Below are 16490 nucleotides of genomic sequence, written 5' to 3'. Positions count from 1 at the left end.
TACCTGAGTGACCACAGTGATTATGTGACAGCCAAACCCAAATGGATCCAGGACACAAAACAAACATAAAAAAGAACACGGGCTTCAAAGCAAAGCCATTTGTATCTATAAAAATAGTTCTGTTCAGCTTCTGGACTCCTTTAGATAAACAAGGCTATACTAAGGGATGGCCTCTAGAACAAGCCAGGGGGAAAGGCTGTCCCAAATACCCTTATCGCCGTGGGTCTTTTCCGCTGGTGTCCAAGATCAGCCCAAGTCCACCAGGCTCTAGAAACCACAAGAAAGCACTGTGGAGCGCTGCACCCACACCATATCTCAGTGCAGTCAGCAGGCTGAGGAGACACCCCTGTGCAGGGCTGAATTGTTTGGGGATGAGAAAGCACAAAGAATTCTGAATCTGGCTCCTGGCCTCTGATCCTGCTGCTGCTCCTCCACCAAGCTCTAGCGTGGGAGGAATCTCCTTGTTGTTTCCAAAAAATGCATCTGTCTATCTCTACAGAATGGTGTCCAAAGAGACCTTGGGCCTTGTGAGGGTGATGGGGATGTCCTATTCCGTGGACTTGCAGTCTCCTGTCATGCTGTAGGTCTCAAAACCAGAAGCAGTACCCATGGTGGGATTCTCATGAACATTTACAAGACTTCTACTGGAAGGGGAAATTATCAACTCAACCCTAAAATAAGGTGCTAACAAGGAAGAAATAGTACAGAAAATAAATAATTATCTTAGTAATAGTATTTAGATAGATATTATCTTATAGGAAAACTATTCATCCAGTCCAACTTGTAGGATGGTTTGATATAAAAGAATCAGCTAGTGAAGGCTAGTGTTTCTACAGCTTTCATTTTTTTTCTTAAGATTTGTTTTAGCAAAGTTGTTTATTTGTCTTAAAAGGATCTAGCCAAGCCGGGCATGGTGGCGCACGCTTGTAATCCCCATGCTTGGGAGGCGGAGACAGGAGAATCGCGCAGGTTCAAAGCCAGCCTTGCTGGCTTAAGAGACCCTGTTTCCAAATAAAAATATAAAAAATGGTTTCCAGGAACCCCAGTACCAGAAAAAAAAAAAAAAAATCTAGCCAAATGAAACTATGATACACTGTGCCTTTTGTATGGCCCTGAAGATTTTCCTTTTCCTCATCCAATTTTTATGTTATGAACAAGTTTATTTAAACCAAATGTGATTCTGAAGTACTGACATCTTAGAGCATACATAATAGACATTGATCCATGGAGACTGCAGTTCAGCGGCACAATGGGTATTAGAGTGCACACTCTTGGCTTCTCTTAAACATCAGCTGGGGTTGGAGGTCCAGGGCATCTTAGGGTGGCAACCGTGAGGCTAGCACCCAATGCAGCTGTGAGTGAACAACTGCCCCTGTCCTGGAAAGGTTCTGAGAAGAGGGCCACAGTGATCTAATGGTGCCAGGTGCCTGGCCCTAGTGACAGCTGAGGTCAGTGTAAAGGACAAAGACCAAGTCCTTGTGGCTTCACGGTGGCAGCAACTTTGCCTTTGTGTCTAAAGTAGAATCATGGCTAGGACTAGATAATCACACAGTTTACTCAAATCCTCTTTCTTTATGGAAAAGAAGAATTAATCAGAGAGGTCAAATATTTTGGTCAAGACCTGGGCTCATTGGTGACAGGGCTGGAGACTGACAGAAGGCTGAGGATTCCTGGGCAGAAGGTTGTATCCATGACACAATATTGGGCATGAGAAGAAGGGGAATCTGGGAACCAGATGGTGGATGCTCCTGCCCGGTCTCAGGGAAGGGCTTCCACTATATGATACCTTACCTCCTACCCACATTTTATCGTGTGTGCGTGCGTGTATGTGTATGTGCGTGCGTGCGTGCGTGCGTGCGTGTGTGTGTGTGTGTGTGTATACATGTGTTTGTGGTACTGGAGATTTAACCCAGGGGTATTCTACCTCTGTGTTACAACTCCAGAAAAATAAGGTCTTGATAAATTGCTGACACTGGCCTCATTCTACATTCTTCCTGACTCAGCCTCCCAACTATTGGGATTATACACTTGTACCACAGCATCCAGCCAGCCTCTCTTTTTTAATGCAAAGACTCTACTTTGACATTTCTGCCTATAGAATGAGATGGCCTGGCTCTTGGCAGACCAAGGCAAACTGGAGCCAGGAAGCAATGGAGGAGGAGAGCTCATGCCTGGCTGTCTGAGATACTCTTTCAAGGACTTTCTAGAGTCCATAAGATGCCCAGCAACAGCACCTGCTCCGTGAGCTGACACAGACTCCAGCCTCAGCTCCAAGACCTAGGAGCTTTTTTTCCAATAGATAGCTTAAGTGAACTCCTCCCTTTTTGCTTTAAAAACCTTCCTTTCCTTCAATCACTGCAAGAACGACACACATTTTACTATGACGCAGGTACTTCTACTGCAATGCTTGGATATTTCCAGATAAATATCAATCTTCTTTGGAGGATGTGATTGTGATTTAGGTTGATATATCCAATACGAGGATTGAAAAGTCCACACAGAACCGGATTTCTAGTATTGTTTTCAGCCATGTCTAGTAGTATTTTCTCATATAGTTTACTGAAAATGCATGTTTGGCAACAAAAAGTAATTGCAGGCTTTAGTACCTGAGGTAATTAAAATATTTTATAGCTATGATATGAGCTAGCCCTGGTCTACTGTTGGTCAATATCACCTTTCATTTCTAGACCTAGGAATTTTTTTTTTTTTTTTTACTTTTTCTTCTTCTTCCCATCACTAGACTTAAAGTTGTCACAATGGGGAAAAAAAAGAGCAAGACTCAGTGGAAATAGATTGTAAAACCACACACTCACATAGAATAAAGAGGAATCCAGGCAACTGCCGTGAGGCCCTGCCCCGTGACCTCAACTAACCCTCGTGGCATGACTCTGGCAGGCAGGCTTGTCGGCCTCATTTTGCTCATGAGAAAATGACTACCAGGAACAAGTCATGTCTTCTAAGGCTCTAAGGCTGATTAGCAGCAGAATAAAACTGGAGCCTGATCTGATCTCTAATCCACTGCTGCTTTTACAACCTCACAGGTTCCTACACCATTGGTTCTTTCGTGCTTTTTCAGGAAGGAATCCTAATTACCACTTACTTTTCCATAGCAACAGCTATATCTTGAAAGCCTTGTGCAGTGATATTGTTCTTGTCCCATATTACGGTCCTGTTCAGAAAACAAAGCATATAAATGATGAATACTTAGGAGTGGAGGAAATGATTTCCTGATTGAATATCAACGTGTTATAGGCAGCACTAAGTACTCAACACAATGTTGTTATGTGAGCAAGGAATACTGTTCATCTCTGTTTCAAACAAGACCAGAATGAGAATTTCTCCCAAGCTTCTATTCTATTCTTTTTTTCCTTTACCTTTTTTTTCTTGGCGGGGGGCAGGTGCTGGGGATCGAACCCGGAGCCTCATGCATGCTAAGTATGTTCTCTATCACTGAGCCACGCCCCTACCCCCAACATTATATTTAACACACTGACTACTTGGGTAGTGTGGAAAAACTACCCCCAAAGCAGCAGCACATACATTCATTCACTATTTCAATATCTAACATTTTACAGCCAGAAAACCCTCCATCCTAATTCCTGTGATATCCTTGCAAAACTATTTTCCTATTCAAGTCCGACGCGGTTTACAGCATGTGCAACACAAACAATTTCAGGTACTGCGCCTCCTCCTTTCTAAAACCTGAAGGTATGGTCTATCTTTTCATATTTTCGTCATGTCCCTACCCTGGTGTGATCTGTGATCCTGGGAAATTCAAGCGCTCTGTGGCAAAATTGCAGTTACTATAAATAGGAGGCCATTGACTTGTGAAACCCAAGACCTATTTTGAAAGATGTGTGCCACATTTACCTGAAGATGTGTGTACTGCAGAGGTATTTTAGGATTTGTCACCTTACCTTGACATAAAATACCCTTTCTGTGTCTGGCTGACACCAGCCCTATGACTCCTACTGTTTCCCCACCCTGATCTCAATGACTTTCTTTACCTACACCCTCACTTTCAAAGACACCGATGCTGGCTTTGGCTTCAGTTTATACTTAAGGTTCAGATTCTGCCTTAAGTTGGACAGTAAAGAAAGAACCCCGAGGAGCAACACGTGTGGACTCTTCATGCATCTGACCCAGAGCTAGGCGGCAACCCCCAGTGCTTTGAATGACAGAGGCTACAGCGAGACAGCATAGTAATGATTTAAAAAACCCGGGCTTGGGAAACTAAACAGAGCAGTTGACACCAGGGATGGCCTTTGCTTGAGAACCAGTGGATATCTCTCTTGCCTGATGTTTTAAGTCTTTAGTCCAACAGGATGGGGACTGGAGATGAAACCTGGGACTCATGTCTAGGTACAGTGTGTGACCCAGTGAGGACATCTGGGTCATGATGGACCACAGATTCACTGCCAGTGGGGTCACAGCCAGTTCTGTTGGTGTTTGCAGAACTCTGAAAGTAACAGTGCATCTCTCAGAATACGCTCAGGGTTTACATGACACGGGACCATGGAGGAAGGCCCTTGTGGCAGACTTCCCTCTGCCATTCTACTCACTCAGGTGGCACAGAGCCTCCTTGCTTCTCCCTGTTGTGATCCTCATATCAGTCACCTGTCTGGACTACTGCTAATGAGAAACCATGACTGTTCCTTGTCAGGTTTACCTCACAGTGGAAATACATAGACAACAGTTTGAAGGAATCTCTACACCAAAATTGAGAAACAACCTATCCAGTACATGTGCGCGCATGCGTGCACGCGTGTGTGCATGTGTGTGTGTGTGTGTGTGTGTGTGTGTGTGTGTGTGTGTGTGTGTGTGTTACTGAGGTCTGAGTGCAGGTGTTTTCTACCTCCAAGCTATATTCTCAGTCCTATTTTATTTTTTATTTTGAAACAGGATCTCGCTAGGTTGCAGAGGGCTTTGCTAAGTTGCTGAAGCTGACCACAAACCTGTGATTCTCCTGTCTCAGCCTCCCAGGTTCCAGGATTATACCACTCCTGTATACCCTCCCAGTATTCTGATGAAAAGACTTGGAACCATTCCCCCCCAGGGGGCCCCAAGGGAAGCTCAGGCTCCTTGGGCACAGCCAGCTTGGTGGGGTGCAGCAGGCACCTGCCTACCTGAGCTTGGTGTTGATCTGCAGGGCTTTGGCCAGCATCTTGGCCCCCATGTCCCCCATGCCGTTCCCGCTGATGTCCACCTTGGTTAGGGAGGTGTTGCTTCCCAAAGCGTTGATGATGATGGTGACCTCGGCCTTGAGTTTTGAGTCAGCCAGGGACAAGGACTGCAGCGGCTGGGGAGAGAACCACGTGAAGCACTCAGCAGCCTGTCAAAGGAGCAGCTGCTCTCAGGACCAGTGCACAGCCCACCGCACACTGATGGCAAGAACCTGAAGGTCCTGGTGTAAAATGGACCTCTGGGATGAAACTTGGAGGACCCGTGTTATATGCTGGAAATGCCTGCTGCTTCTCTTCTAAGGGAAGCCAGGGACCATTTCTTTATAAATGGAGGATAGGATGAGATAAAGATAGAATGCAAAAAATTCTCAGTTTCAATACAGTTACACTACCCTTTTAAACTCATTTTATTTTTATATAAGGTAAAATGATACCTTAAATGCTCAAAGAGACTAAGTGCAAAGTAAAAGCTAGCCAAGATTAAGACCAGCTGACGTGTACTGAACTATTAACGTCCAGCTGCCATTCAAGCTTTTGACATGCACTGAATTCACTTCCTCCTCCCGGTCACCCAACACCTAGGAGCTATTGTCAACCCCATCGTCACTGAGAAACAGAGACTCGAAGTGGCTCATCCAAAGTCCCGCAGTTGGAAATCAGATGGACGAGGATTTAACCCAGTTTCAATGGTCTGGCTCCGGGTGTCACACTCCTAACCACTACATAATTGTGCCTCGATCCACTTACCCTAGAACTTTTTGATCATCACCCAGAATTCTATAAGTTTCAATCAGAAGACACATGTACAAATGAAGCAAAAAAATAATAATAATAATAAAAGTCAAATTTTGCATGGTCAAAGATATATGGTAAGTCCAAACTCACTGTTAATTTAAGTCAGAGACTGGAAGCCATGCAGGCTGGCGGCAGGTGTTTCGGGCCTACAGAGTATCCTACCAAAGAAAATCTAACACTGTTTTCTACTTACACCGGCTCACTTCACTTGCCACCGACTTGCTAGTCCTGTAGGCAATAGTCTGCAATGCTTTCTGTAAGCCATAACTGAACTAGTGAGGTAGGTAAGTTTCCAAGATGTAACCCAACAGGACTCTGAATGTCAGATTCTTTAGAGCTAAGACACAGATGTACTTTGGGTAACATGGAGTGGTCTACACTATCCTCATTCCAAGAACAAGTCCTAAATTATAGGCAGGTGCATTCTGGGTGTAGACTCTAGGGTTACCTATGATCAAGTACCATGGTGGCCTTTGGGACTGGAGCTCTCAAGATATGCCTGGGTGGCCAATGTGCTATGTGATATCTACACAGCATAGGGTTTATCTACATCTGCTCAACCACACTGACTTCTAAGGCAAAGTAAGGCAAGAGACAGGATGGGGATGTTGATGGCTTTAGGACAGATGCCAGTAAAGCATTTGGTTAGTAACAACAATTATCATTATCACCCAAATTATATCATGTTTTCCAAGCTTAATGCATATATGGTAAAATCAAAAGGCCATAGTGGACCTGAGTGTGATGGTTTATGCCTGTAATCCCAGTATTTAGGAGGCTGAAATAAAAGGACTGCAGGTTTGGGGCCAGTCTCAGCAATTTAGCAAAATCCCATTTCAAAATAAAAAAATAAAATAAGGCAGGGGCTGTGGCTGGAAGATAGATGCCCCTATGTTCAATCTTCAGTACCCCCCAGTCTCCCTTCAAAAAGGTGATAGTATATAAATGAGAATCAAATTTATAAAAGTTAACTGGAGCCAGTCATGGTAGCAAATGCTTATGGTAGCAAATGCTTATAATCCTAGCACTTGGGAGGCTGAGACAGGAAGATTGCAGGTTTGAGGCCAGCTTTGACAATTTAGCAAGGTTCTAGGTAAATTAGTGAGACACTGTTTTAAAATTAAAAATTAGGGTGGAGGTGTGGCTCAGAGGTAAAAATATCCTTGAATTAAACCTCCAGGAAAGAAAGAAAGAAGGAAGGAAGGGAGAGAGGGAGGGAGGGAGGAGGGAGGGAGGGAGGGAGGGAAGGAGGGAGGGAGGAAGGAAGGAAGGAAAGATCCAGATTAGTGAGTACTGAGACAATTAGAACCTCAGCCAAAAGGCAGAGTCTAAACATAGTCTGCTTATGTTTAGACTCACAGGTCTAATGAGGTGGCTTCAGTTTTCTGAACATTTTACGAATGAAAAAAATAAAAAAGCACCAAAATGCTTTAGGCCCAGGAAACTTAATGTTTAAACAAAAACAAGTATAACATTGTTTTAATAGAGAGCTATAATCACATCTCTGATCATTTCAATAATCTCTACTCAACTACTATGGAAATGATGTATTACAGCTTCTTCCCAATACTGGAAAACTGCCAAGTCTTCCAGCCAGCAAGCACTAACTCCTGCACTCTATTCAAATTCTAATACAACCCAGTTAACACTTAAAAATAATAGACAGAGTCACTAATGCGAACAGAACAGCCCGGATTGCATGCATATTTATAAGGTCAGCGCCCCTTGATTTATTGTGCTTTCAGGTGACATTACTATTTGAATTCTTGCTTTATCTTTTCATAGCTGAACATGCTTAATCTGAGATTCTTTCTCCAGGCTGCAGGCATTCCATGGAGAAACATGGTCTGTTCTGGTAGTTGCAGCATGAGTTTGTATGCAATCCTTCAGAACAAGACCTCTGCCATACTGGCCCTCAATGTTACCATCCCGTGACCCTGGGTGCAGCAGCCTGAAAACACTGTCTATAACTGAGGATGCCCACAGGCTCTGGGCTCCAACTGAGTATGATATGCCACTCTGGGTGAATAACGTATTCTATGGATTGCCACGGAACAAACACATGGTCAGAATGGCAAAAGTAGAGGTTACCTTGTGGATGTAAAACTCATATATCAACAAAAACATCAACCACTGTACTACTTATGTATAGGCGTTTAAACTCATAAAATTAAACTCCTACTCATTTTAAATTCAGACATAGGGGGGAAAAACCAGAAAGGAAATGCTTTTCAGAAAATCCACCTACTTTTCAATGACTTGAAGATCAACTATTTGCTATAGGGCATCATTAAGGACACATTAATCAAATGTATAAATTGAGAGAATTCACACCTACATAGTAAACTTTATTATCTGCAAATACATTCGTAGGTGAGTTTCAAATATCAAGATGTACACGATGGAATTTTACTCAACCATAAGGAAGAACAAAATTACATCATTTACAGGGAAATGGATGGAACTGGAGAACATTATGCTAAATGAGATTAGTCAGTCACAAAAAGTAAGAAATCGGATGCTCTCCCTAATATGTGGAAGCTAGGGAGGAAAAGGATCAAAGGAGGAACTCTAGACAAAGGAGGAGAAACCATAGATGAGCAAATAAGGAGCCTAACTGGGGTCATGGGAGGGGGGAAGAGGGAAATCCCATAACGTACACGGTGTACATGCACACACGTATCAGTCAGTCATTAAGCCAAACATGAGAAGGAGGGAGGGGTAGAGAATAGGGTGGGAATTGAGGAAGGGCTGAATGAGTGACATGTACATAAATGCCTCTACCATCTTATACTCCATTAAGATGTATGACTACAATGCACCAATAAAAAGTAAAAAAAAAAAAAAAAAAAAAAAGATTATTTTTACCTGATGGCATATGCCTATAATCCCAGTACTTGAAAGGCTGAGACAGGAGGACTGAGGGTTTCAAAACCAGCTTTAGCAACTTAGCAAGACACTATTTCAAACTGTAAAATTAAAAAAACAAAAAACAAAACACTGTGGGTAGAGCTTGGAAATATAATGCCTCTGGGTTCAATCCCTAGTAAAACACACACACACACACACACACACACACACACACACACACACACACACTTCAAGTTAGAGACTTCAAAATTATTAGGAACACTTGGAAGATTCCCTACCTATGTAACAGGTAAAATATAAAATATGTAAACTTTTAATAAAATATACATTTCCCAATATATGTGCTAAGAAATAAATTTGGGGAATGAAGTGAATATTAAATATAATTCTGCAATACTGACTTCCCTAATCTTTTGAATTGGGCCAATACTAGGAAATCTAAAACACAATAAATTGTAAGGTTAAATTAAATATGTAAAACAAGTAACATACATTCTGAAAAGGATAAATTATGTTCTAATTATACCCTTAATTTTAACAACCTGGCAGAAGAGTAGCAAAATATGGGGCTTATTAGCAAATAAGGACAGTGCGGTGCATGAATTTATTAAATAATAATAAGTTTAATTTTTAGATAGGCATGGTGGCACATGCTTGAAATCCCAGTACTTAGAAGGCTAAGACAGAAGGATCGCAGGTTCAAGGTCAGCCTCAGCAACTTAGTAAGACTCTCAGTGATTTAATGAGACTTTGCTTCAACATAACAATAAAATAGGCCTGGGGGTTTTAGCCCATGGGCTAGAAATCATATTCACACAGTGAATTGATTTGTACTTTAGGAATCATTAAAGCTGAGTTTGGTGACCAAATAGGGTTTTGAGAGGAAAGAGACAAAATCTTAGTCAAATATAAGGTCCAACATCTTAGCTCTCAATTAAGTGGCTTCATGGTAGAGTGCCTTTGACCTTGTTAAGGGCAACAATATAAGATACTATTTGAAGTTAAACTTTTTTCGTGTATGTGGTACTGCGGATCGAACCCAGTAGTACTCTACCTCCAAGCTACCCATCCCTTTTTATCTTATTTTTTAATTATTAATTTTTTGAAACAGGGTCTCGCTAGGTTGCTGAGAATCTTGTTAAGTTGCTGAGGCTGGATTCAAACCTGCAATCGTCCTATCTCAATCTTCCAAGAATTGGGATTATAGGCATGTGCCACCACATATATATTCATAATAGGATGAAGTTAAACTTCTTTATCCTAAACTAAGTCTCAGTCAGAAGCAACTAAAGGAGATAGAAATACAAAGAAGAGGACATTAGCTCAAGAAGCAACTTAAGATGGGGCAACTTCCTGAGTCTTCTATAAGTCTGTTTAATTACTAGATGAAATGCAAACCATAAATATAATGTTTCTCAACAGTGTATTAAGTCAAAAAGTCAACTAGATTACCTACAGATTAGTGTTATCAGTTGAAGTTAGAGAACAGTAAGGCTAATGAAAAGACTCACGAATCAATTCATACTTCTTTAATCTATTATTTATAATAATCTTCCTTTAATGGGTGAAGTGAGTGAAAGTATATTCTACAACCTACTAAAGCATAAACATTTACTCTATTAAAAACCGAATCAATCAAAATGTACACTTATATAAAATTATCTGAAACCATTCTGGCACTAACTTAGGAGAAATAATCAGTAAGAATGGAATCAAATTAAAGATATTAGTTGAAAGCATTTAAAATAATACTTACTGATTCTTCGTCTTGAATCATCTGTACTAAGTTGTCCAATACAGGTGTCAGATTTCTAAAGAGATTTTAAAGATGTGGACAGTGGAATCAAATCAAAAGCTTTCAGGAGGCTGGATATTTTCATCATTGTCATATAAAAAAAATTCAAAAGTCTTACTTGGATTTCATATTATTAAAATTTTTGCCTAACGCCAGGTGTTGTATTGATCTGTTTTTACTGAGCCACACTATTAGGGTAGATAGGTCAGATTCTAAACCTGGAAAGAATCAGAGTAAGTACAAAATCAAACACACATGCATAAATGACCCAGGCTAGAACACAATCCCGCTAAGGTGACATCCAGCTGGATGACTTCCTGTGTGTCGCTGCCAGCTCTGGGATTCTGAGCTCTTCTGTTTAAAAGAACCTTCTGCCCTCATTTCATGTCCTATTATTTCACAAGACTAAACTCATTCTCTACAAAGGCTAAGCTAAATCTCTTATACAATCAGTGGCTACACAAAGTCAGCAGGATTTGGGAATGAATGATGGCAGGAAGTTTCCTCTCTCCCATGTCCCTGCAAGAGGATACTCTGAAATACTGTTTACGGTAAGGAACTGTGATTCAAGTTGTCCATGCAGATTTAAGATATTCATAACTCGTCACCACCCGCAGCAGAAATGAAGCTAGTTAAATAAGCTTCTGAATAAATAAACAAGGACACCATTTTACTACTACTGAGAATATAAAAGGTGGGCTCGGATCTTTATCAAAATACTGATGTTATTTTTCCTTTGAAGAGCTATTTTACTACGTGAAACTTGTAGATTTGGCCAACTTGCAGATGGATGGAAACCAACTTAGTAAGATTTTTGGCACAGTCTTATTCCACAAACCAACTCAACTGTTAAATTTTAAAGTCCTATTAGTCAAGAAATGAACTCCTATTTTGATTAAGGTGCTGCCTAGATTAGGCTAGAAGATTATTTCTCTTTTCTCACTTGCTTCCAATACTATTTTGGTCTCCCTTCTGATTTCAGACTCACCGTTGTCAGAGATGTCTAAACTGGTGATGTTGTGGATTTCTGCAATGCAGCCTTCTAAGACCTGAGCCCCTCCTGACCGTAGCTGGGGAGAGAAACCAGACACAAGGTAGTCTTTCCCCACTGGAGACATAATTCAAAAATTATAAATAAGACAGATGGCTGGTCTTAAACCAAGGAGAAAGTAAAAGCTTATCAACTCCAAAAAAATTGCTTTTTTATCAATGGTAAAGAAATGCTGCTGTTCCTATATAGCACACGATCCAACATCAAATTCTAGAATCTTTAGGGGGAAAAAAAATCAAGAAAAAATAAAGACTGTTCAGGTCTATCATTAACAAGATGGCATACATCAGCATACATTCCCAGATATGCTAAATCATTGTTAGGTTACTAATGATACCTAATACAATATAAATGCTATCTAAATCGTTGCTATACTATATTGTTTAGGGAATAATGACAAGGGAAAATGTCTGTACATGTTCAGAATAGACAGATTTTTTTTTTCAAATATTTTCAACCCATGGTTGGTTGAACCCTTGGATGCAGATTCTAAAGATATGAAAGGCCCACTGTACTTTATTTTATTAGGCAAGCTCCAGATTTATCTAAACGTCCTCAAAAGCCAACCTCACCATGCAAACTCTAGCCCTCCTCTAGAACCCTGCAACTCCACATGTGATCTGCTGACTATACTAGTCTATATACAGTTTCTTACTGATCTTAGTAAGTACAGAATAAAGTAAATAAATGTTTTAGAAATCTTAGTAATTTTAGGCCTGCTGAATCTAATAAAAAGTCTGTACAATTTATCTTTCTAAATCTTTCTAGTAACTCTGATTCTTTCTAAACCTTTCTAGTAATTAATTCTTCACATATTTTATAAAAGTATCCATTTTTGAGCCGGGCATGGTGGCAAACACCTGGAACCCCAGTTCCCAGGTTGCTGAGACAGAAAGATTGAAGGTTCAAGGCCAGCCTCAGCAACTTAGTGAGGCCCTGTTTCAAAACTAAAAATAAGCAAAAATTAAAAGAGCTGGGAGTGTAGCAGAAAAAGAGCATTAGTTTATGATAGGTTTTTTTTTTTCTTAAATAAGCTTTTTATTTATTGATTGATTGATTTTATTTATGACAAGCTTGGATTTCTAGGTATAAGTAAAGTATCTGAGAAGCAAAGTAGAAGATATGAGGAGATATAGGGATCTTTAGAGATTATATGCCACACATCCTTTTTTTTATAAATGAAGAAATGAAGAGGCTTTAAACAAACTCTAGAACAAGTCTTGATGGACCAAGAAGCCTCAAGCCATTATATACAGGATAATGTCAGAAGCCCTGAATTTCAGTCAAGTTCTCCCATGAAAACAGTAAATATGTCATCCCCACCTACTCACAATATGTGAACAAGTTCTGAGTCTCTAAAACCCTCCCATAAGTAGTCTTCTAATTTAATTCAGGTATAAATGCAAATTTTATTAGTGTATACATTCATTTATATTTTCATGGAATATTTTAATTAAAAATATTTAAGATATGGTCAGTAGGCAATCTTAAATATGATAGGTTTTTAAATAAAGAAAATTGAAAATTTTAAAAATATACAAAAGAAAACAAAAGGCCCATTTTCCTCACCATAAATAGTTTGGAGAAGCACTACTCCACACCACGATTCATTAATACTTGAAGAACTGAATGTGTACACAGACAATATCAAAGTTCAAGCAAGAACTCATTTGATCGAACACTTCAAAAATATAATTTGATTTTCAGAACATGAAAACAATCATTTTAAGAAACTAGATATAAGTTCATAAGCTTTTACTATTTCTCTGTTGAAAAGTAACATTTCCCCATGAAAATCTCTGATCTACCCTTGTAAAGTATAGTAAAAATATTCTAGTTATAGAAGTAGAAAATACAAATGATAACTGCTCAATTCTGTTTATTTTATAAATACTCTTTGCTGATAGTATTTGTACATAGACACATAATTAACTTATTTTCAAATGCTTAAAAATAACCAATATCACCAGTATATCCTAATACATTGATTTATAAAGTACTTACACAATGGCCAAGCTAAGGAAAGCCCAAAGGGAAAAAATGAAAAGCATTATTAAATACGCAGCAAGTAGAAAAAGAAGAAAAAGCTGAAGCTCTATAAATGCAGTATCAAAAAGCAGAGTCCAAAGAAATACTTCTAACTAAAATGTACTCCCAAATCAAAACCAAAAAATTTAAATAATAACTTATCTTCAGTTACTAAGAATATTCAATTAAATTTACAAGTTATTAGGTACCCCAAATTCCCCAAAAGCTAAGGCTGTCCCCAAACAGTAAGAGCTATTCCATTACTATAAATGAAAATCCTTTTAAATGAATTTGCATAATCAGAGCCCTGTCTGCATGTAAAACTGGTTTTTAAATTACCTTCATTTGGATCCCACACACCCGAATTATTTAAAAGAAAGCAGGATCAAAGAGAACTGAACTGAATCACTAAACACTTTTTTAAAAAAAATGTTAATGATAAAAGCATATTTCTTTCCAGAGAGCTGAGTCCTCTGACTTGTAAAAGGTGGGACATTTCCATTGTTACTCAGAGTTCTACTAAGTAAAGACTTGCAGCCAATATTCAAATTTCCATAATAGGGACAAGAAAAGCAAAGAAAACTAAAATTTAAAGAGAAGTTATAGTGATTCACTTTCCTTTCTCAAGATCATTGGCTTAATATTACTATCTTTGAAAGATTTCCAATAGGTCACGAAGAAACTTAAGGAAGAAGTTATATAGCAATATAACAGGGTACTTGTTGAGCACATGTTCTACATCAACTTGAGAATAAAAGATGTAATCATGCCGGGCGTGGTGGCGCACGCTTGTAATCCCCGCGCTTGGGAGGCAGAGACAGGAGGATCGCGCAGGTTCGAAGCCAGCCGTACTGGCTTAAGAGACCCTGTTTCCAAATAAAAAGTATAAAATAGGACTGGAAGCATAACCCGGAAGTAGAAGGGTTTCCAGGAACCCCAGTACCACCAAAAAAAAAAAAAAAAAGATAGATTTAATCATACCTAACAGTCTAATCATCACCACTGTTAGTATTATTATTAATAACAGAGAATCAGGACAGTGTGCTTTTGTTCTGGCCCTGTTAGTGAGCTGGATTATTTCAGCCTCTTTGGATCTCAGCAGTTTCTTAATCTATAAATACAGCACACCGATGATTACTTATGCCCATTCTACCTTTATAATAAAACTAATAAAAACATTAGGTTGGAAGCAGTCGGGACATTTAATCAGGTTAGTAAAAGCGCAGGGTGAGTCACTGCTAATTCCCATGTTTGTCCTGATGGAGTGTCACACTTAGAATGACCTTTCCTATCCCTTTTCATCTCAGTTTTCCTTTGATGGAGATTTTATCATTGGCATGCCCCTTAGCAAAGTGCTAGTAAATATTAAGTCATCACAGTTGGTTTCTACTTTATAGCCTGTCTTTATATAAAAAACCATTGATGTGCACATAAAGTTTCACAATGCAAGGTGAAATTCTGAGAATTTTTTGGTAACTTTTTTTCTTTTCTTTTTTAAATATTAAGACTGGTAAGTGGCAAATCTGGTATTCACACCAGATCAAAAAGAATGGAAATGGGCCAGGCCTGGTAGCACATGTGTATAATTCCAGTCCTTGGGAGGCTGAGACAGGAGGATTACAGGTTCACAGAGAGCCTCAGTAACTTACTGAGGCCCCTCTGCAACTTAGGGAGATTCTGTTTCAAAATAAAAATAATAAAATAGGGCTAGGGATATAGCTCAGAGGTAGAGTGCTGGGTTCAATCCCCAGTACCATGGGAAAAAAAAATAATGAAATTCCACACTAACAACTTGTATGGTACAATTTCACACTCATCAGTTTCTAGAATTTTTAAAGACATAAAGTGTTCATCTTATGTAATATCTAGTGTTGGCTTAGAATCTTGCATTCTCTTAGGTGCTAAGGGAAACACAATATACAGTATGGCATATATGTTTCCCTCCAGAAAGCCACAGCCTAGCCGGGAGAGCACACAGGAACTAATTTAATACCTGTGCAAGGGCAAGGTGGTCAGCGGCCAAACACGTGTCATTGTTATTAAGTACTAGACAGAAAAGAACACGTTGACGCAGGCCTGAAGAGTCAGGAAAGAAATTCAGCAGATAGACAGGAAATCAGCAAGAGCAAACAAGTTTGAAGCCTACCAGACGCTCTACAAAGCACTTTTCAAAGAAGAGCCCCTCTTAAACCTCTTAACAACCCGCTAGGGGATCTATTAATATTATCTCCATCTTACAAGTGCAGAAATTGAGATTTAGCAATATCAGTCAATCCACCCAGAGTTGCCCAGCCTAAGAGTCTGAATGCTGTGTGCTGGAAATTGGCCTTTAGCTAGATGCTGTAAGAAAGAGAGAGGGAGGAAGAGGCAAACTATGGGCATGTTGCTGGGAAGAGAGAACAGCTGGCCGGAAGGCCAGGGAGCTCAACCCAGGGTCTCCATGTTCCACTCCTAGGAAGAAGGACTGGGCTAGGAGTAGGTCCAGTGGTTTGTATCCAGATATTTTCTTACTATATGTCTAGAAAATAAAAATTTCAGCTGGGCATGTGGCACACACTTTTAATCCCACTACTTGGAAAGCTGAGACAGAAGAATTGCAGGCTTCTGGCCAGCCTCAGCAACTTAGTGCGGCCTTCCCCAACTTGGTGAGACCTTTTTCAAAAATTAAAATTAAAAAACAAAAAATTAGACTGGGGAGTGTAGCTCAGAGGTAATAAAATTTCCGCCCTAACAACTAGGTACTAGTTTCAATCTTTAGTACCACAAA

At 39.7% G+C, this 16490-nt stretch overlaps 1 protein-coding gene across 5 annotated transcripts in view; it reads right to left on the bottom strand.

Moving 5' to 3' along the window:
* Nucleotides 1-16490, bottom strand: part of CARMIL1 (capping protein regulator and myosin 1 linker 1) — a gene marked incomplete at both ends in the record, with an annotated part of 268378 nt that overhangs the window by 77952 nt on the left and 173936 nt on the right. For 4 of the 5 annotated variants that reach the window (XM_080710650.1, XM_080710651.1, XM_080710652.1 and 1 more), the window contains 5 exons: nucleotides 3101-3169; nucleotides 5127-5299; nucleotides 10606-10660; nucleotides 10763-10862; nucleotides 11633-11714. In XM_080710650.1, the coding sequence (XP_080566776.1) occupies nucleotides 3101-3169; nucleotides 5127-5299; nucleotides 10606-10660; nucleotides 10763-10862; nucleotides 11633-11714 (479 nt within the window). Of the gene's footprint in view, nucleotides 1-3100; nucleotides 3170-5126; nucleotides 5300-10605; nucleotides 10661-10762; nucleotides 10863-11632; nucleotides 11715-13699; nucleotides 13712-16490 lie in introns of all 5 variants that reach the window. The other variant, XM_080710653.1, reaches the window with a different exon arrangement.

Source organism: Muscardinus avellanarius (genome assembly GCF_963383645.1).
Source record: "Muscardinus avellanarius genome assembly, chromosome: 14".
Lineage (NCBI taxonomy): Eukaryota > Metazoa > Chordata > Mammalia > Rodentia > Gliridae > Muscardinus > Muscardinus avellanarius.
This window is presented reverse-complemented; position numbering and strand designations above follow the sequence as displayed.